Genomic DNA, 23,111 nt, shown 5'->3' on the forward strand with positions numbered 1-23,111 from the left:
CAGAAACAGCACTTCTCAATGGCCCGCCAGCTGGTCTCGACTGCTGGTGCTGGAGCGCTGTTTGGATCCGCGCGAGTGTGCGTGTGTGTTTAAGTGGGTTTGGGTGTTCTTGTGTGGATGTTATTCATATTGAAAGAACAGAAATAGAAAATATTGACTCCTTTAAATTGCTTGATTGTATTTTGAGCTGACCAGAGTCCCTCTATATTATTACAATGTACATTGGTAAAGCTGAATTTCTTCAGCTATTGAACATTTTCATCACATTAGTCCAGCTGACTTTTTGATGAGGTGGAAAATGATCAACATATAGCGTTGATACTTTTTTGTTTTGTGCTTAGTGGCTTAACCCTTGTCTTTTCTTAGATAACCAAAGGCGCTTTTATTACAGGCACAAATCAAAGTGTTGCCGCTTTTTCACACTGAAAGATTACAGACATTTAAAAAAAAAACGTTATTGCAGCGACCTCAGTACATTTTTAGTTAGTTCAGATAATATTCAGTTTCAGGTTTATCTTAAGAATATTTGCACAAAATAATGCCAGATAATGACAGTAACTTTATATGTTAACAAAGTTAAGATGTACATTAGAGGATTTGATATTTCTGAATGTGTCAGGTCTCTTTTGGCTGAACATCTCAAGAATCATTCACAAGTTGCAGGGCAGACTTTGAATGTTCATGTCATCTCACTTTAATAGCAGTGTAAGCAGCCCTCCAAAAAGGGTTTTCAGTAGCTCCAATAACCTCTGATTCAGTCAGAATCAGGATATATTGTGAATTAGGGTGATTTATTTGCCTAATCCACCTGGCTGAGTCAACAACTAGACCATAAGGACAAGGCTGTATGAATCCCTCTTTTTATTAGGTGAGTTAGAAACCTGATACTTACATGTAGGTGAGTGGAAATGAGCAAGTTTAGGGGTTGACCTCCTCCTGACCTTCATTTAAAACTCAATTTATTGAATTGATTGTTGATTGACTCCTATTATTTATTGAAAGCCAATCACCTGAACAGTCACCTTAGTTTTTTAAATGACGTGGAATTGCATGGCAGCTTCGTCCATGTTCCCAGCTGCACAGTGATCAGCTCCTTCAGGTGTCATATTGTTCCTCTGCAGAAGAAGAACACGTTTAGTAGTTCTTCCAAAAAAAAAACGTTCTAATTGTTTTTATTGTTAAATAATTGGGCATTAGATTAAAACCATATTTTTGCTGTACCATTGCTAACTGATTTTACATTTATCTTCATTCTTGTTGACATTTTGTACATGGTTTAGGTGGTGAAAAATCATGCTATCTTTTATGCTTAATTTATTGCTAAGCTACCTTTAATTTTGATTGGAGCTCGATATTATTATTGACCATTGCCACAACGTTGTGCTGCTATGTGTACTTCTTTAGAATTACACTCAGTAAGCATGTAAGTGTACCTGCTGTCAGATGTGTTGCATTAACAGTTTGTTTTAACATTTCTCAAAATACTGAATTTTTTTTTTACAAATGTGAATTATGAAGACTACAGTATATTCAAATACATTCTGGAATTTCCAAAGAAAAGCAGGAAGCTTGATAATAAACATCTGTGCATACTATGCCTGTTTAATAAACAAGTTGTAAATGGTTATATAGAATTGATCAAAAGTTTTTGGGAGCTCTTTAGGATCAATTTGAGGTCAGTACACAGTCAAAAAGAAGTGCACACCTTCACAGTGAACATCTGGAGTGCTGCTCCAGTGAGACCAATGAACAATGCAGTAAGTTAAACTTGCTGTAAGCTTCTTTCTCAGATTCATTGGCAGATGTCTGTTTACCAGTCTTCAACAGCTTCACCATGCCCGTCAGGCCTGATGAGGTGGAATTTGACATGTCAAATCTAAATTAGATTAAGTCCCAAAGTTTTTATCTGGGAAGGGCTTTCCTTACCATTGCCCTCTGTATTTGTCAATCATATGCTCGAGCAGAACAAAAGACTTAGGTTTGATCAAAATCAGCTAAAATTGGCATTCTTACTGTAAGAGACAGAACAATATAATATCATAAAATAGATCCATGACTAGTGGTGATATTCAATTTTAAACAGAATGTATTTTTCAGACGTATTTATGAAAGTACTGTTTTCTAAATAAGCTAACAAACCTGAAAAAAATAACTTAAGAAAGCAGCTGCATTGACATTCTCAACCTCGGCTTTTTTGCATATTTTGTTCTTTTGTGTTAAAGAGTTTGACAGTAAATCCTCTAAAATATGTGAACAAAAGGCTTAAAAAGTAGATGCTAACAGTTTTCAAAGTATAAAGTGCACCTAACTCATGCGCGTTGATGGAGAGAAGGTGTGATTAGCTCAGATTCTTAAATAAAACTGCCATAAAGTAAAGTGGTCCATTTTCAAATTCAGGCACTGTTTACACACAGGTAAAGGGTGTTGTTCTTAAAGGAGTCATCATAATATTTTTTCAATTAATATTTTCTGTTCTCAAAAAACAGTTTTCACACACTGTCTCCTCTATGCTGCCCCACATTTTCTCAGTCTCTGCTCTGTCCCTGGTAGTGGGGACAGGGCAATATGCTTAGACACCTAATACTTTTTGGGCAAACCTTTTGATACATCTTTTTTATCCATGTGCATGTTACTTAGACCCCTGTAACTGGGCTAACGAGATCCATACCATGTCCATATAAGGGACACTCACCTTTTGTGAATACAAAACCAATTATTACTAATGGGCTCATGCATCTTTTTTAAACATTTACTATTCTTTTTGTGAATGAGGTACCTCTGTCTCCAGATTTTCTTGTTTCCACATTTTGCTTTGTTTCTAATTTTTTTTTTTATTCTTTTCTGGTTTGTAATAGGATTTTATTTGTAATCAGTGCTAAGTTAAAAAAAAAGAGGAAAAGGAGGGAATAAAGTCAAGTTCTTGCTGAAGGTTGTTTTTAGATACTTAACGGGAGAAGACGTGTGGCTCTAAAATTTAGTGCCACAGTGCCTACATGGAATTCATGTACTGTGCAATTCAAGCTATCAATAACTATCTTAAGGGACGTGTGGCAGCTGAATATATCAGTACATTTCAGCACATGTATTATCAAAGTTTCTTGAAGCTTGAGACCGGAGAGAAAAAACTTTTCCCAATGAAGATGTCTGCAGCATTTGACTAGGAATATTATACAATTAATGTTAATCCACCATATTTAAAATGTCCGCAGCATAATTCCTTTCCCACTGCCATATTGACTACTACAAGGTTCTGTGTACCCTTAAGTGCTATAACACCCATAAAAACTTGAGCGAGTTTGCGTAAGTTTGAATTTTTGCAGAAGCCTGTACTTAGATGAATCTCTTGTTACTTCAGGATCTACATATTTAAATTCCTCCTTTATTGGAGAGAGTAAGTTTTGTAGAAAATACATGCCATCAGGCAAATCCAGTGCAAACATGCATATGAGATTAATTCAGCTCTCCTCAGCCAGTGCAGGGATTTGATCAAAGTCACTTGTGGAGTCTGAACACAAGAGCACAACTCCTTAGACAGCAGCGAAGTCAAAGAGGCCCGAAGACTGTGTTGCTTGCCTTGAGCTGATGTCATGTCTGTAATATGATCAGTGCCACTGAGCCCTGTTATACATATTCTCAAATTCAATTCTAAAATCGTTTGAAACTGGAAGATGTAAAGGATAGATGTTAAGGATGAATTAAATTACGGAATATTAAAGATAATAATTAGATATTAAGAAAAAAATTGAGTGAAATACTTATTCATCAGGTAAAGGTAACAATATTACATTGTGACATGTCCTGCTTTTATAAACTTGTTACATTCTCGTTATGTAGTTTCACTTTGTCGTCTTTTATTTCCATGAAATTCTGTGAATGTAATGATAAGCACATTTTCTTAAAAATGTAGTGATGTAATATTGCCCAATACTAACTATTGAGAAATATCATGACCACAATGTTAACAAAAGAATCCTTCCCAATTACACTATGAATGCCTGAGATCCTCTTAACAGAACGTGATTCAGAAGATTTATATGGTTCAATTACAAACCTTCTTTCTATTGAAAGGAGACCTCTGTGTGCAACATTCCTTTTGAAGCACAACAGTCCAGCTTGCGCTATTCTACAGTACACCGTAATGTTCTGATGTGCGTCAAAACACACAAATGTGTGACACTGGCAGAAATGAAAATGGCATTAGTATATACAGGCCTATTGTGTTTGAAGTTTATTTTTGTGACTAAGATTTAACAGCTCACCCTGTTACTAAACTTTATGATTTAATAATTAATTGTACAGTTTCAGTACATGACCGATAGCTAAGTTGAGTCAGGTGGTTGTAAAGATGCACAGCAACAAGCAGGAATGTACTTACATTAATGTCCTCACTGTGAACACTGAACTTGTTTAATAACATTTGCTGTAGCAGTAAACTTAGACTTTAGTTGAAACTGCATTTAGTGCAGGAATGGTCCAATATTGTACAATTAAGTGTATATTTACATTATTTAAAGTTGGCATCTTCCCGTTCTTTTGCCTCTGGTATTTCTCAAATAGCAATCTTCTCTCTCTCTTGCCTCATATTGTCATTCTTTCTATATTTCCATTTATTTACTTAACTGATTACCCTGCGGACCCCTGTGCAAAACCTTTACAATAACAAGCTTAGCAAGAAGATACTTCCCCTTGTTGACATGCATTTGAAGAAAAAATACAGGCAAATTCCCTGGGACAAGTGGTGACATGTCATAATGGAAATTGCAACCATTTGTTGCTGAGTTTTGATCAGCTTCATTGCGGGCCTGCAATTCGATCAGAGCAGGCTCCCAGTGGGGAATTCGCAGATAGCAGCTGATGTCATCATAGCAACCGCGAACATTTTGGCCAATATTAACAGGTGCTAACAAACATGACTCAGTTGTGTTTGGCAAGAGAAGGGACGTATGACTCGCTTTATTTTTTTTTCTTTGTGAAAAATAAAATTACTTCCTTTTTTCCCTTGTAATTCAGGGGGTACATGCATCCCTTTTTGGTGCCCAAATTTGGAAATAGGCAACTATTTGTAACAGCGAAGAATCTGCTTGATACCAACAAAATCTTGGAGCTGTAGTGCTTACACTTCATGACGGAGAGGCATTAGGATTTTCCAAACAGTAGGCACTTTGCAGTTTTGAAGCTTATCAATAATTAAAATTACACTTGTTATGGCATGTATGATTGATTATGTACTTAATGGTGAATAATTAATTATAATTAGAATTTCTAATCTGGACACAAATCTGGCCAAAGGGGCCTACACACAAAGATAATTAATTATAATAGTGGTTCTCTTGCATATAGTTGAAATAATAAGGATTATGAAATGTATTAAAGTTATATAAAAGTTATATACAAAAAAGAAACATACAGAAAATATACAAATTTTGTACAACAGTAGTATATCACAAAAACTCATGTCAACTAAGAACAAAAGCATTCAAACAAGAACTATATGTAATTTACATCTACAAGCAATGATTTCTTATTGGCTGGTACTGTGACTGTGCCCACTTACTGTAGTTAATGGCTACAGTAACTGTAAAAAATATTTCTGATGAGAACAAGGAAACAAGTGCTGGTTTGGCTGTTGTACCGACCTGAAGAGTATTCAACTGAAATGCAATAGGAAAAGCCCCTGATGAAAGTCATAACTATCTGGAAACCAATTTTAATGCACTAAGAGTTTTTGCCATAAAAAAATTGTGAAAGTGTCACAACCTGACCTAACCAAGGTTACTGCAAGGAAAACAACCAACTGAACAAATGTTTAAAAGCTTAAGCGCAGGCCAAGTACCAGCTTAGATCTTGTGAATACGTCTGTTCTTCCTTAGAATTATTTTTTCGTATTGCAGTTTTGACTGTATATCTGGGAGATTTGGACCACTGAGATCTTTCGATGTCTAAATTATAGAACAACCTAAGAATTTACTGAGCTCTTCATTAATGCAGGGATACTCTGTGAACCACATCTGAAGGGAAATTAGTATTTTGTTTTACTTTTTGTTTCTTTCTCAGATGGGCTTAGCATCTTTAAAAGAATAACTCATACATAATACTCACATGATGTAAATTCAGTTTTCTGTTTGTTATCTCACAGTGCTCACAACACAATGCTAAATATCAGAGTAATATTTTACAGCTTTAAACAAAATAATAAAAGCATGAGTCTATTTCATATGATACATGGAATACACAACAGAACGACACAGAATATTGCTTTAGACATAAATAGAGAATGGAATAGAGATTAAATCTTTTTTATTATACTACAGACAACGTATCAGCTTGTGTTTGATTATAACAGGTTTTAAGAAACAGTTTGTCAGTCATTTAACAATATGTTAGTGAAAACATCACAAGGCCCCCATGTTTCTCCATGTAATACTAAATAAACAATAATAAAGTTACTGTATGTGTGACTACTAGCAATTGACCACATGTGGACTGGGTGAAATACAGCTTTTTTTGTGATCTGCCGTTTGCACAGTGTGCCTAAATCTCTCCTTTATACTGTATATGTATGTACATGTATCTGTTTTTGTTCAGAAGTGTGTGTACATATATATTGTATATATAAAATACAGACACTCACACGCAGTAAAGCAATTATTTGGAAATTCTGCTTGCTAAAATGTTTTGGAGCCACTGTGTATTTATAGATTATAAATAATGTTTCTGTTTGCTCTGCCAGTTGGCCTTCCTATTTATAACAGTCTCATCTCAATTAAATTCCAATTGAGAATCTAAGTAATAATAAATAATTAACAAACAACAAGACAGGTTATGTTGTGTCTTTAAATGCAGAATTGATTTTTTTACGGTTTGACACCAGAGGTTTTAGAGATGTCATTAGACAGACAAAAACAAAAGCCAGTTTTACAAGTGATGGTATAAATGCACTGTGTGTATGTAATCTATGGTTTATAAAGGACTGTACATATTGAATTGTAAATGAACTGTAAACAGCAATGTATTTTACTTTTGGAAATATTATATAGTAGTATATATTTGAAAAAGGTAAGCACACTTTGTACCCTCTCCATTAACCTTTCTAAGTGTTTTGTACAGATGATTTTTATTAAATATTTTATTGACAATAAAACCATGTTTTGAGTCTGGTTTTCTAGAAATAAATCTGAAAGTGAACCCTTGGCGACAGTCTGCCTCACCCACAATGCCTGGAATGAAGACCAGGCCTGGTGTTGTGTCTCATTCTTTTGCCAGAGAACATGCAGCAAGTTTGCAGGTGATTCTGAATTCCATTTTTATAGGAAAAAAAAAGATTAATGATGAAGGAGAAATACCCGAGAGCAAGTGATTGGAGACACCCTTTAAATGCTGTATGTGAAAACACTGAAGAAATTATTGGTTCAAGGATTGAAATAGCCTTAGAAATAGCCTTTTTGGTTGCCTTTAGAGGCTAAGAAAAGGAAATAATCATATGACAAAGATTAATGTTTCTAAGAAACATCTTATTTGGAATAAATTGATAGCAATCAGCTAAAAGATTCAGTATCCATACAGCCTACAGGAGAGGTGTAAAAAACATTAATGTGACATTTAGTCATTAAGTAATATTTCATGTCTATTATTGTACACTGGCATTTGATAGAAATTGCACTTCTGATTAGTTTGAAAACTTTTGAGTATAATCTCACTTTTAAAGAACAGGCTGTTCTCACGTTGAAAGAATTGGTCATTCTAATTATTTTGACGGTCGCATGGCGTAGAGTCTACCTATTATCTTCTTGGCTCAACGACAATCCTTCCCAGTCCTCGTACATGCTTTGGAGCTTCAAGATCACCCATCAGAGCAGCTGGGAGCTCCCACCTCTCTGAGATCTTCTATATTGTGAGGTGAAGGATGCTGGTATCCTCACTTTGTTGCAATGTAAGACTAATTGTTGTGGACATTCTGACACTGCATTTTGGTCAAAAAATGAAATCCTAATATGTGGCTTGACAGCTGAACAATGCATTTGACCAAAGTGGTAGGCAATTATCAAATAAGGAGCTCTTGATCTAGCTGTGTTTCCATGTTGTCACTTCATTGTGAAAAATAAAATAAAATAAAATACTTCCACTGAAGATAGTTCCAAAAGTGGTTAAGCAGTCGGTAAATGTCAATATTTTTTTTGGTGGTAGGGCTTGGGGACATGCAGTAGGTTTCCTAATTCCTGAGCATGGCATTCCTTACTTGGTTTGTTTGCCCAGCACAGCTTAGAGGCAGTAACACTGCTTCTCCACTTCCATCGTCACAGTCACTCAAAGATAAAGATGGGCTTGATCCTTGGATCAATTAACTACTATCAAATGTGTTTGAATGTACTGAATGGCATTCTCTTGTTCGTAACCTTTCTTACGTTTTTCCGCCAGCTAAGGTCCTCTTTTATCACAAGACATCAGTTACTGTTGAGCCCAGGCGCACTGTGGAATGTCTGCAGTCTGAGAGAAAATGAAAAATCAAAGTTTTTAAAGCAGGGTGCTCTAATATGATTAAAAAAGAAGAAACAAGCCATTGAAATTAACTTGAAAATGTTACATTTATTCCTAATTTTTATATTTTCTAACTTTGCATGAGCTCTTGTCTCAAGATGAAGATAAACTACAGTATGTTCAAAAACAAATACAGTTTTTAAGTGTTTGGTGGCAAATTGTTATAGCTCAGAGTTTTTTCATAGGCTTGCTAGAAGCGTGTCTATTGAAAGCATTATGTTAGTTAAGTTAAAATATAAAATCTATAAACATGTACTTATTGCACACATTTCTGCATTTAAAAATGCAGTCTGCAAGAATACCTTCCACAAATTAAACAATGCAATGAAGGGGAACACAATAAAATAAGGGAATGGATGAAAACATTCAATATAAATATCTGTTTTGTTAGGCTGTTTTGGAAATAATGTCCTAGTGAAACTCATAGCAACCCAGAGCCTATTCCAGAAGCATAAGGTGCTTGGCAGGACTACACTCTACATGGGATGCTAGTCAGAGAGCACACACACAAGCTTAATTGACAGACACTAAAATGAACCATCTGTGCAGTGGGAGGAAATCAGAGCACACGGAGAAAATGCATGTAAGCATGGGCAGAACATATAGACTCCACACAGAAGGTTCCCCAGTCTAGAATGACAACCAGAACCACTAGAATGACTAGCCACCATGCTGCTGTCTCACTCCTGTGTTGTCTTTCAATTGTCTGAAACTCCACAACCACAACAGGCTTAATAAGATAATATGCAAGCAAACTACACTGTTTATTTCCTTCTCTAGTTCAAATGGCTACATACAGTAGTTTACATCAGACTTCAAAAAATGATTGCCTCTTCCCAAAGCAGGGAAGACTTTCTAATCATTAGGTTATTTTGTTTCTCAAAGGGAGGGGGCAGAGAGAGTGTGGGAGGGGAAGGTGGGTAACTCTGGAAAATGACCTAAGGAAAAGAAAGAAAAAAATTAAAAACAGTTTGATCTAAGACTGGTTTTGATATAAACAAACAGGAATGATACAAAATTATTTTAAACTCAATTTAAGGAGCAGGTGGACACAGCTTTAGTTAATCTTGCTTTGATTTGACTGTGGAAAGAAAAAAGCCTCAAGGCAGGACAGACACTGGTATAAATATAGTATAAAAAAGGAGCTGTCATGTACTGCAGTTCTTAGAAAAGGATGTCCAGCTGTGTAATTTTGTTTTTGCTATGGCAGTATATGATATGAAATCCCTCGTATATTCCCAAGAATTAAACTTTCTGTTGTGCAAGTCCTTTTCATTTGCATGACTCATGCTACAGTTTTCTGCAGTATTTCTGACATGTCTACAGTCATTTTATTCATACCTAAGGGAGTACTCTGCAGTACAAAGAGACAGGAGTGTCTGGACTAAGCTGGCGCAACTATACTTTTGAAGCTGTTCCATCAAGGGAAAGCTAGATGTGATTCTGGAAAGGATTAGCTATAAACTATCCAAATAATCTAGATGGACTGAATAGCCTTCTTGCATTTGGTTCTAGCCTGTCTTCTGTTCTTCTGTTCCAAAACCAGCTCATCCTACTTTCATGGGACCACCAGAGGCTGTGTTCAGAAAATAAATCCTATTGAAGAAAATTTGCTCAGAAGTTTGGGAGAACAGTAAAAGTCATATTTGATCTGGAAGGTAGGGTAACTGTACAGAAATGAGCTCTACTCTGCCTGTTGCTCCCTGTTGGCAGACTGTCCATATCCAAGAAAGTGGTACTGCTCTGGGGTTTCGTAAAAATGTCTGTCGGCCATTTCCCTTTCCAAAGAATGTCAGCTCTCGCGTTTTATGAGAGAAGCTGGTTGGAGGCACTGAGCTAAATCTGCAGGTGAGTTCGTAACTGCCAACAGGAAAAAATAAAAGTAAAAAGCCCTATACTATAAACATCTGTTTATCATATAACAGCTTGGAAGATATTTCTTTCTTAAGTGCTGCCAATATTCAGGCTCAGCAGGGCTCTTAAACAGTAGGAAATGCTGTGTTTAGTCCAATATATTATCAAGTAAAAGGCAAAATGTTACACGTAATAGTTCACAGTGAGTCTAATGTTAAAACTATTAATTCAAATAAGTGAGGTCATTCTCTGAAGGTTAGCCAGTTAATAAAAGTTTATTTTCAAGTTTTAAATCATTACTATTTTACTGGTGTTTCACACTAAGAATAAATTTATTTAACAAATAGCTTTTTTTACTTCAAGATAAATCACAAGTAGAACACTTTGACAATTTTGAAGCCAGGGTTTAAAGCCAGCTTACACCCATGATCAAAACTGAACTGCGAAATTAACAAATGAGGTGAAGCAACATCTGAAGTAAATTGAAAGAAAAATCTTTATTAAAATTGTGAAAGAATAAATCAATCCTGAGCTGGCAGCACACAAATAATGAATAAAATAACCCTGTAGTAGTCTGTAGCTCTGCATTGGACTAGCATCCTGTCCAGGTTGTATCGCCTTGTGCCCGTGGGTTGCTGGGATAGGCTCCAGACCCTCCGCAGCCCCGAATTAGAAGAAGCGGTTAGAAAATGGATGGACGGACGTACAGTAATAGTCTATGTAGGATCCCATTTTGGGCTAATAAAGGTTATTAAATATTCTAGCATTAGCTATTCAACAGGAAAACAAAATGGTTCTTGAATTCAGGTTAGGGATGATAAACTGAGGAGAATGGCATAATGTATTTAAAAGCTCATTTTTCAAGGAAAAAATTGCTTGTGTTTCTGTTTCTGCCCCTAGAACGTTAAGACTAGTTTTTTCACATTTCCTGGCCAAATCCCTGCTGGAACTGTGAATCCGATATGATTCTGGGTGCAGGTGTAAACGTTTTCATGAATGTTTTACTTGATGGATTGAAATTGATGTGGATGATGGCCCAGTTTCTGGCATCTACAACACTGGGAAACTGTGTGTCTGATCTGGGTGTGGTAGATATATGGTTTGTATTTAACTCCTCTGGAAAAAAAAAAAAAATTTTCAGCTAAACAGATACTGCCCAGGTCTCCGTCGGATAATCATGATAATTTATATAGATTTGTATTAACTCTTACATCTGAATTCTCATATGCCTCTCTACTGCCATTTCAATACATATAATATACTATGGTATTACAAAATGAGACATTTTGGATGCAGTTTCAAGCCAGATTGGTTTTAAATTTGGTTTGGTTGATGACGGAACTGAATTGAAAATTGATGCAACAACTCACTTTTTATGATTTGTTACTGCATCAGCCTTATTAGGAAAATAATTAAAATTCCCTGTTTAATTATCATACTTAATTATGAACATGTAGGCAAAATGATCCAGTTGACCTAGCCAAATATTAGCTTTGACACTCCACAGTAATCAACACTTTATAGAATGAAATGTATAACAGACATTTGGGAGGATGGTTAGATCCTCAGATCCTTCTGCTCTCCTATGTATATACAGCATATACATAGCACCCCTGTATCTAAGTTTTGTATCTCCCTTTACACATTTCTCTTGCTTTCCATATACACCATTGTAACAGCTCCCTGTCTCATTCCTCATGAAGGTGAGGGGGGTTTTGTCAGCCTCTTCGATTCAACAAATACTGAAAACAACCTGTAATATACTCATACCACTATTGCTTTCACCAGGATCTAACTGAACTGTCAAATCCCATTCAGATATGCCATATTTTGCCTCTTTTAAGTATTTGCTCATTCTTCTTGGCAGATTCGCTCAAGCTCTTTCAGATTGCTTGGGGATCATTTATAGACAGTAGTGTTTTAAAACCTGAAACAAGTTTTCCTCTAAGAGTTGACAGTTCTTTGCCCCATCAATGTTCTTAATAGTCATGACAAGCCTTCGGGTCCTTTTTTATGAGAAGTATAGCTATAATGTAGTCATCTGCATGCTTGCGATAAGTAGGAATGGTGCTGACTGAGTGATGCACACTGTTAGGCTTGCATCAGATTTGACAATTTGCATTTAGACGTAAAAGTACCAATGTTGTCGTTTGACCACAAAGCCTTTTGTTACATTCTTGCAGTATCATTTAAGTGCTTTGTTGCAAATTTCATGCAGGGTTTAAGATGTTTTTCTACAGCTACATGCAAACCCAAGTAGAGTGACCAGGATATTTTTACTCCTAGGCATTTCTCGACCACTGGAGTCTGGTGAATTCAAAGTCACTGTTGTCCTCATGTTGGCATCCCTAACTGGTCTCCTTCTTACCTGGCTACTCATTTTGGAGGGACAGCCTGAAATAGGTTTTGTCTGCATGCCTTCTACCTTAGTGACTGCCATCACCATTCTTAAAGAGATATAAAGTTTTTAAATCTTTTTATACCTTTCTCCTGGTGTGTGTATTTATACAGTTTTATCAGTGAGTTGTTGTGAAAAAAGCTTCATGGTCTTCAAGACTGAATCTTTGTTTGAAGTTCACTACCTGTTTGAGGGACCTTACAGAGACAGTTGCATTTATTCTGAAATCGTAAGAACCTGTATTATTACGCACAGAGTCCACCCAGCTGTGCTGTGTTCTGCTTTTTGCAACTTAATTAATTTAGGTGGGTAGCTGCGTCAGCATGCTTAGGCTGCAAAGTTACAAGTAATAGGTTTATTCCATGCTGAAAAGAGAAGAAAGAAAACATGTTTCGGCTTTGGAGCCTTCTTCGAAGGCTTTCTTTCTCTTTTCGGCATGGAATAAACCTATTACTTGTTCCTAAATTAATTTAAGTTTGCCATAGCAAGGGTTTGAATACTTAAGCAATAGTGACTTCTATTTTTCTTTCATTTTCATGGCCTTTGAGCTTCTTTGTGTTTTTTGCTTCGAATGCATGGAGTATAAAGCAAAGCAAATATGAATATGCTACTTCAATTTATGCTTTAAAGCAAAGTGGTCTGGCTGATTTTGCAATGTAATGTTCTATTGAAGAAATTAAATGATAGTAATGAAGTTCTTGCATTTTAACTACTTACATTTAAATAATAAATACGTCTGTTTTTTTTTCCATTATCATGGATGGCAATCACTATCTACATCCACAAAGCAGGAACAATGTGTAGAACAACCCAAGCACAGTAGTGTAATTCTTGATCCTTTCATAACCCTCTCAGCTTGAGATCAATCTTCAAGTTCAATGCTTTACATGACCCTTCAGGATGTAGATATTGCTGTGAACAGATGAGGTCTCTTCCAAATACTGCAAATTCCCATTGCTGGTTTAGGGCTGCTTGGTGGTGCAATGGTTATTTTACATTGCTGCTTTACATTGCTGGACCCTGGGTTCAATTCCTGGGGTGCTATCTACATGGAGTTTGTATGCGCTCTCTCTGTTTGCATGGGTCTTATCTAGGTACTCTGCTTTCCTCCCACTGTCCAAAGGCATACTTTTTTTTCACTTTATTAGTCATATACAATTTCTTGCATTAGGAATTTGTCTTTTCGCATACCCCAGCTTGCTCTCCATGAGACACACAGACAGGGAAAGAAGCTTGGTGTCAGAGCTCAGGGTTAGCTATTGTACAGCGCCCCTGGAGCAGTTGGGGTTAAGGGCCTTGCTCAGGGGCCCAACAGAGTAGGATTCCTCTGCTGGCCACGGGATTTGAACCGGCAACCTTCCAGCCACCTGATATGCGTGTCTGTCTTTGTGTCTGTGTGTGCCCTGTGATGGACTGGCACTCCAATCTAGGATGTATCCTGCCTTGTGTTCGTTGCTTGCCATAAAGGTTGGTTTTTGGTACATTGTATAAACCAGTTACTGTTATCTTAGATTTTTTCCAGCACAGGATGGGAAAGTTCTTTACATTTAACATTCCAAATTAAGTATCAAAGTACATACATTACATGTACTGTTACATAATTAGAATGTAATTAAGCATACTTTCAATATAATTAACATTGTTAATTATTAATGTTAAATTAATTAGTTGTTTTTTTTTACCTAGTAAACACAGCTACACATGTGTCAGTCATTTCACAGCAAAAGTACATATACTGGTAAAGAAATGTGCAATTACAATTGCAGTGTAATTTTGCATTCTAGAATTATGGATAAATATACACTGTGAAGAGATATTGTTATGTATCAAGTCAAACAATAGATTGAACATGATGTTTGTTTTCGTACAGACTGATGTGTGCAACCAACTTCAGTTTTATCAGCATAGCCTAGGATGTTTGTGAGTCCACAGGCCTGAGGAACTTGATAATACAACAGCAAAGACTTAAGCACCCAGGAAAAGGTCTCTGTAGGGTCTCAGGTATGTGAATAACTTTCAATAAGGGCCATACAGCTTGGCCTCATTGATCTGATAGCTGTCTGAAGCAATACTTTATGATCCCCCACAAAAAGTGAGATTCTTTGCTGGCAGATGCCATTTGAATTGAAGTCCATATTCATTCCAAAGGTATTCAGAGAAAGTCATGTCAAATTAATCTTCTGGCTAAGGAAGTCCTAGGGGTGTTCCAATGGCACAGGGCCTGTAAGCACACTTCACATACACAAGCATGTTAATCAACGTGCTGGAAGATGAGCAGAACTGTCCATATATTGTATATATAAAAGATAATGTATTATGTTATAATGTTTGCAAAAGCTATTACATTACAGCGTTGTCAAAACAAAATAGAAGGCTTTGTAAAATTATGATCTGTTACAGATGATACCGCAGATGTGAAGTGCCAAAATATTTCTGGAACGGCTTGTAGACACCACAGAAGACCCACACAATTGAAGAAGTAAAGCAGTAACGCTTGTTTGCTTTGCCACAATGTGCTTCACTAGGCCGGAATTACTTTATTTCCTTATATGATTGCAAACGAAATCATCCTTGCCTCATGGTTTAAATCAGGGATAAACAAATTAAGAGGCTTTGTCATTCTTTTTGATGGGGCCAAGAAAGAGATTAAGGAGGGATTGGTTTCCTCAGTGGGATCTACCTCAGAGATATGTACTTTAGGAGCCAAACAGGCTAGTGTTGCTAACCCAGCTCAACCTGATTAGTGACACTGTTCTAACTATAAATGATTCTGATATCATCCTCATGTTGTGTCTGTGTCTGTGTAACACTTCTGGAGGTGATCAGCACATGGCTAAGCAGGAATTGTAGGTATTAAACCTCATCCACAGACTGTTCATGGACCTAGAAGCAAGCATTTCAATAAGACAGTAGCCCCCCCCCACCCCACCCCTCTGCACCCCTGTAGGGGGTTCTGAAAAAATGTTTTTTACTGAGGGTGGGTTTAGGTAGACTGGATTCTGGGTCATCTGACTTTTCAGTAGTTCAGCTAAACCCTTATTAATGGAGTTTACAAAGAAAGTTAGGGAGCCAATTTCAACTGACCTAAATCACTGTTATTTCTGATGTAATTTCCTCAGTTAAAAAAACAAATACTATAGGTAAGTATAGCACTCTTTTCTCCTTCAGTTTATTCTTTTGCATCCCTTCTCCACCCCATTTCTACCTGTGCGGCTGCCCCATGGTTCAAACCTCACTATGCATGGGATTCCCAGCCTCCTCATCCTATGGCCAGGAGGCTGGCCCTCAGCCAAGTTAACTATTACTAAAACACTCAATAAACCTTGTCTAATACACCTAATTCTTTGGTATTATTCCTTGTGAACAAATGCGACGAAGAGAAGAAAACTGACTTGGTGTGACTCGCATGGCTGGGAGAATGGCAGCCTGTCCATGGGAATGAGGCTGATGGTACCCTCTCTCGTCATGAGGAATGAGCCAGGAAGCTGACACAAGGGTAAAGGTGGAGTACAAGAAAAGAGCACAGGGGAGAGCGAGGGTAACTGTTTATGCGTTGGAGAGTGGAAGTGGGCAAAATTAGAATTTTCCCTCCTCCCAAACTTTTGTTTAAAAACAGCATTTTGCAGAGGCAAAGTCCTACCATATTTGCCTTTCTGAATGCTATCACTTAGGTTCAGATCCTCTTTAGGGCAAACGCTAACAACACATTTTATACAGCATTTCACTTTACTGTACACATTCCTGAGATTAAATATGTTGGGTATGCTGGGTTCAGTTCCTGGGGTGCTATCTGCATGGAGTTTGTGTGTTTTTCACCATGTTCATGTGGGTTACCTCTGGTTTCTCGATTTCCTTCCAGTCTAAAGAAATACTGGTAGATTGGTTTCTGGGAAACTGGTCTTGTGAATGTCTAAGTATGTGTGTTTGTGTGCGCCCCGTGACGGACTGGTGTTGCGGACCCTGCCTTGCGCCCATTACCTGCTGGCATAGCCTCCGCCTCTCCCGCGACCCTGTATTGGATAAAGCTCTTAGAAAATGGATGGATGGGTGGATGCTATGAAACTAAATAAGTTGGCTGTTATTCAAACATTTCTGTTTTTAAAGAGCTTTCTAAAAATTATTTTTAAGTGATCAGGCTGAAGACATAATAAAAGAGATAATAACTAAAAAGCACCGGTGTGAATATTGATTTGCATGCAATAAAAAAACATATTGAGCCATTGCACAGGGCTGGTTTAATGCATTTTACATTCAACACTGTAATTTTCTTAAAATTACACATTCCACGCTAGTTTTGCGACATTAAATTCCAGGCATTTTCTAGATAAAAATGACATTAGAACACTGGAATGTATTACAAGCTATCAGATATATACTAAGTGTGAGAAACAAAACTGGAGTAGATACAGTAGAATGCCACATGACAAGACTGTTTTATCCTTTAAAACTTTTATTTTCTGTTTTTGTGTGGGCTGACTTCTAAAGTTAAGTTGGCACTGAGTGATGGCGTTACATGTCACGGCCTTTTGAGACCTTCAGGGTCCTGGATGATCTGTTGATGAAATATGGCTTCGGAGCTCTTGGCTTATTTTGGCTCTTCTGGTATCTGAATTGGTGCAATTCACTGACCTTGGTCTGTGTTCTTTGGCTGCACTTTTGTCCTTTTCTATTGCTACTAAAGTGTTTAATGGAAAAAATTGCAATTTTTTCTGACAGGGAAAAAGTAAGCAGGCTTGGATTTCCTGAACTTTAGGACGTTTGATAAGGGAAACATAATGCCTTTAAAAGGATCTAAAACTTTGGACAAATATAATATAAGCAAACTGTCTTCACATTGCAAAGCCACCTTTATTATTCTGATAAAAATGTCAGTAGGGATTAATCTGAAGGTTAAACACATATAATAATACAATTATATATACAATATTACATATTTAATTTTTAAGTATTAGTTTCCTAATTAATCTGATGCTGTGAATAAAATCTGAAAACAATGTGGTTCCATAGCAAAGGTCAAAACTGTGTAAAAGTAACACCTAAGGAAGACAGTATGAATACTTTACCTACCATTCCTCAAGTAATGTTCAGCATAACAGCAGTCAATATTTTCAACAAACATACTTTGTTCTCCAGCAGTGTAAAAAGAATAAGCATAAAAAGAGCTAAAGAAGGGTTATACTGTATGTGAGACAAGGTCATTCAGTCAATATTAACACCCAAACCTATTTTATCAAGTAGGAAGTTGGCTTCATTTGGCTCACTGTTTCCCAATTTGTATTTATAGTATTTACAACCTGCACTAAAATAATAATTGCTTTGATCCATGTCCCTTGTCTTAGTTTGCTTTTTCTTGCCTATTGTGCTTTCTTGAAACAAGAAGCCTGTTCTTGCTTATCTTGATGTACAAAGTTAACACTAAAGACATCTGTGTTGCCGACCACAAACACAGTAACCAGTGTGGAGCACATTGAAATGCCTGAACTAAAGAGACGGGAATATGAACCATGTAAAACCAGTACACAGACTATTTTCTCAATATCTCTTTTCAATGATGTCTGTAAAACTGAAAATACTAACATGCAAATGCACATATTCTCCCTCAGGTGCACCTTCAACATTGAAAATGCACATACTATATCAATGGTGTTCTGCAGAAGAAGCTTAAGTTTAAAAATATATATATATATTTTACAGGTTTTAGATGGAAAAAGTGCTACTGTACTTTTCTTTGAATGATTTCTTCAGGAAATTCTCATTTTAAAAGGAGAACGTTTTGTACAGCAGGATTTGCTTAACATAAGAGATTTCAAACACAATGAAATTGCACTGCTACAATCGACATGTAATGATATAATCTTTTTATGTGATACCTAATGTAAACTGTGAATATATATGAGAGCAATGAATCAGTTGTCTATCATTCATCTAGATTTTTTATGTCAGGGATTCCTGCAAACCTTTGTTTTTAAAGGCCATTTCATGCAATACAGGCAAAACAAAATAAAATGGGAAAAATATTCTATATTAATAGGATTTGAGAATGTAAAGACACATTTTTCAGCAAACCTTCAGAAAGTTCAGACCAAACATGATGCAAAACAAAAGGCTGCATACACAAAAAGCATACTTAACTAATTTCCTGTCTATGGTACAGATAATAAATCAGGGCTGCTTTTCACAGGACTGAAAACCAGTAAAATAGGTTGGCATTTAATCTGCGTCATTCTTCTTTTTACATATATTAAATCACAATAACTTACACAAATTACATTATCCAAATGATACACTACAAATGTTTGGACCTTGCATTTTGAAATAAAACCAATGTACAGTGATGATGGATATTTAGATTAACACACATAAATTAATATTTATCATGTCTATCATCTGACATCGATGGAGAGCTGTTATACTGGTATTATAATGTACAGTACATGGAATACACAGTTACAGTACATTTAAATTTGAATAAACCAATTAAACAACAACAACACATTTAAAATATATACCTTGTAATAGAATCATGACATACAATTTATACCAGATTGCACATTTATACATACATATATTTATATTTGTCATTTATTACCAGATATAGAGTCTAAACTATATTGGAACCCACTCCAATTTTTTTTTAAATTATACAAAAATCTTCACAAAATCTACAACAGGTCAATGTATCTTGAGCGAAACAAAAAACATGTTTGAGTAGTTGTGAAAGCTTCTACACTGACAATGTTTTGTACTTCAGGTTAAGAGACCTTGGTTTTGCAGATTAAATACAAATGCTGTAAATGGGCGATTCTTCTGTGAAGGCAAGTTTCTGCAAAGCTACAGGTTTTCCAGGTCAGTACGAATCCATTCAGTGATCATTGAAGCCACGTCTTTGCTAGCATCCAACACAAAGGCATGTCGAATCCCTTTCTCACAAAGTTGAATGTTGCCTTCTGGGAAATCTTTCTTTATGTCTTCATAATACTGTACTGGGCACCAGTGGTCATTTGCACCATAGTAAAATATGAGCTAGGACAGAAAAAAAAACATTTGGTAATGAACAAAGATATACAGTAATTGTCTGTTTCACAAGTTCATCACATAAATGACAGATAAGTGCAAATTCAGTGAGGCCTGTTTTTCTCCCCACAGTAGAATTTAATTTGTATTCTTTTTTCCTGCATCTCACACAAGTAAAGCAATTGTATGGACAAGTTTGAACCAAGCTACCTAAATGTCTACCAAATGAGCTAGATAGGCTGAATGGTCTGTTATCTGTAGCCTTTTTATGTCCTAATGTCACTAAACAAAAGGTTAACTGGAACTCCCTGACGTCCAACGGGCACCTGTCAGCTGCTGGTACGTCTCATTCAAGTGAAACCAATCAAGCTCAGCAGTTCACCATTACCAGCTGGGGAGACAGAAAAAGCTTATTTAGCTCTACTTATGGGTTCTTAGCCAAAGTCAACAAGCACTCACCACTGATACATCAACCTCACCCTCCCAATTGCATGCCTTTGTGCTTTGTGTCATTTATAGAGGTGAGGAAATGTTGGGACCTCAGTAGTGTGTGAGGAAGTAAAAATGAAAATAAAATGAAAATGAAAATAAAGTAATCAAGAACAGAGGTGTCCAGCAAAAACATATGAGATAAAAGATGGAATCTGTTACAGAAATGCACCAAATGCATTAGATACATAGCTAATTGCATTATATCCTCCTGGTTTGAACAACTTTTGTATTTGCAGTAGCACATTTAAATAATCTCATAACATGAACTAAAACATCAGCATACTGTACCTGATCAGGGTTTTTAGAGGACCACAACAGTGAAAACAGAACCATAAAAATTCCCCCCAATCCTACATATGAACACATATCTTCTTTCCAAACACACTGTCCTAGAGCAAGATAAAATTCTGTTCAGGTGTCTGCTGAAATCATGAAATAATATAAAAATGAAAATGCATTTTCTTGAAATTGCACTGGACTCTCAGGATGTGTGAAAGCCCATTTTCAACAAACATGCATATGTTGCATGTATAAGGTAGTACATGCAGGAGTTGGAATATCTCTTGCTCTGATTTCTTGTCACTTGTGTTAGACAGACTTCACAGTGCCCAAAGAATGTTTTCCAATTATACCCCACTGCTCTGCTTCATTCACTAAGCCCCTTAACTTAATTTAGCCTTCTGGCTAAAATGATAGAATCATGTATGGGTGGGACTTTCCCAGAGTGCCCAGCAATGGGACATAATCAGAAATGCCAATTACCTCCAAAATCGAAAGAACTCATTTTATCCCCATTTCAGGGTGGTTCAGAAAAATCAAATTAATAGGCTACTGAAAAACCTTTTGGGGCCGTTTTTTTAAATAGCAAGGCAAATAAAAGAAAAATCCTGCCTAATCATTCAATATATAATGAAGGGAATTCAAAAAGCCATATGCTCCTACTTGTTATCAGATAACAGAGAGAAAATGAAAAATTAAGATTTGAATTTAACAAGAATGTTCTTTAAATGCAGTGTAAGCAGCTCTGAAGTGAAACATTTCACTAAATCTTCACAATAATGAGGTCATATTCAGAAAAATTGCTGGCAGAAATGGAAAACCAAATTCAGTTACTAATTAAATTAAATCTGCTGCTTATATTTACTTGTCAATGCATTTGAAGATTTTTTTTCAATGATGGCAGTTTGGAAAAAACAGGGGCATGATTATCCATATTATAAGGACAAAATCATCAGAGCTGTTGAGTCTCTTTTGGGTGATTGTATTATGAGTTGTTATATGTAAGTTCTTGAATAGAGTAAAGAGGCTGTAAGTGGCTCTTCTGCTGTAAACTGGGTACTTTGATTCTATATGAGTTTTGACTGGTCACGGGAAAAATCTCAGACTAAATGCTAGGAATGGCAGTTAAGCGAGCTGGGGTCATCCAATCAGACTATGAAGGCCATCAGATTAGACATGCACTGAGGCTAAGGCCTATATTTTATTAAACTAAATCAGCCAAGCCAGTCTTCCCCAGGATTTCTTCCTTTTGTATACTGGCTGTGGAAGTGCCTCTTGTTCTATTTTGTCTCAAACAGAAGAATGTCACTGCATGCATCCATCACAGAGTGGACAGCCTGTTTATGTTCGATAACAATTTCATAACTTCACTCCTCAGTCAGAAACAAAACTTAATTTGCATCTTTTGTGATAGTTAATTGCTGTAAGTGCCCTTTTTACGTAGCCTTTTCATGTAGGGAATAGACAGTTCCCAATGCCCTATGCTGATGTAATTGTCAGAGACATCCTGGATGCATACTAAATGCTACAGACATGACACTGTCAGCTTGAGTGTGAGCTATGTCATTACAGGTTGGTGCCAAGGGTTCCCAGAGTGCTGAAGTGCCATTGGTGTTGGATAGCCTGGAGCTTAGCTTAGCTATGTGAACTGCTATGTTAGCAGTGAGAACAGCATCATTCATAAGTACATAAAAAAACAGCTCTAATCAAGAGGAGTTTGGCCCACTCTAGACTGTTTGGTAGTCAGTAGCTAATTGATCCAAGCATCGCATCCAGCTGTTTCTTGAAAGAAGCCAAGGTATCGGTTTTCAACAACAGGGCTGGGTACTGTAGCTTGTCCCACGACCCTCGGTGTCCAGACTGAAGCACCTCATCTAGGCTATTTCTTGAAAGAAGCCGGGGCTTCTACAAAAATGTCAGATAGGTCTATAAGTAAAAAGTGTTGGGGAGGAAGGCGGCAAGAAAACTAAAAACGTAGAAATTCCACAATAGAATACAATTAAAATAAATGTGGTATTCAAGATTCACAATTAAACAGATTTTTAATTTTCAACATGCAAGAGAAACATGGGCCTTTCCATTGAAGTCATAAGTGTGTATTTGACTTTTTAGCTGCAAAACCATTTTAGCTGGGCCCAAAAACACAGCCTTCCTGACACGAAAAGACAAACATTCCTGGGCAGTACAATCAGGAGTCTGGGAAAAGCTCACTCTCATCTCACTAAGGAGGGAATAAAAAGTCTCACAGCAGCCAGCTTGTCATCAAGTTAATTATGGTGCGATAATAAAAGTTACATTCAGACTATACAAGACACAAAATATGTAAATATGTAAATACACTGCATTACATCACCAATACTACAGCTATAGTCAAAAATTTCAACTAAGTCAAACAACCTGAAATTCAATATTAATTGGTGTGTTGCTGTTTTTTTTTTGCACAGCCTCTACAAGGTTACATTATGAAGGATGAGGTTAGCTAAGGTCAGAGTTTTAGAGAAGATAAACTTTAAAAATGAAATGATATCACCTTTTTAAA

The 23,111-nt window shown here is 36.5% G+C and overlaps 1 protein-coding gene across 2 annotated transcripts in view; it reads right to left on the reverse strand.

Moving 5' to 3' along the window:
• Window positions 1-17,615: 17,615 nt before the first annotated feature.
• ldah (lipid droplet associated hydrolase) overlaps window positions 17,616-23,111 on the reverse strand; it is a 110,849-nt gene continuing 105,353 nt past the window's right edge. The window contains exon 8 of one of the 2 annotated variants that reach the window (XM_088909711.1): window positions 17,616-19,810. In XM_088909711.1, coding sequence (XP_088765837.1) covers window positions 19,619-19,810 — 192 coding nt within the window. In that variant the 3' untranslated portion in view covers window positions 17,616-19,618. Of the gene's footprint in view, window positions 19,811-20,154; window positions 20,193-23,111 lie in introns of those variants that run through there. The other variant, XM_088909712.1, reaches the window with a different exon arrangement.

This window comes from Atractosteus spatula, chromosome 2 (assembly GCF_055471065.1).
Source record: "Atractosteus spatula isolate fAtrSpa1 chromosome 2, fAtrSpa1.hap1, whole genome shotgun sequence".
In the NCBI taxonomy this organism is placed as follows: Eukaryota; Metazoa; Chordata; class Actinopteri; order Semionotiformes; family Lepisosteidae; genus Atractosteus; species Atractosteus spatula.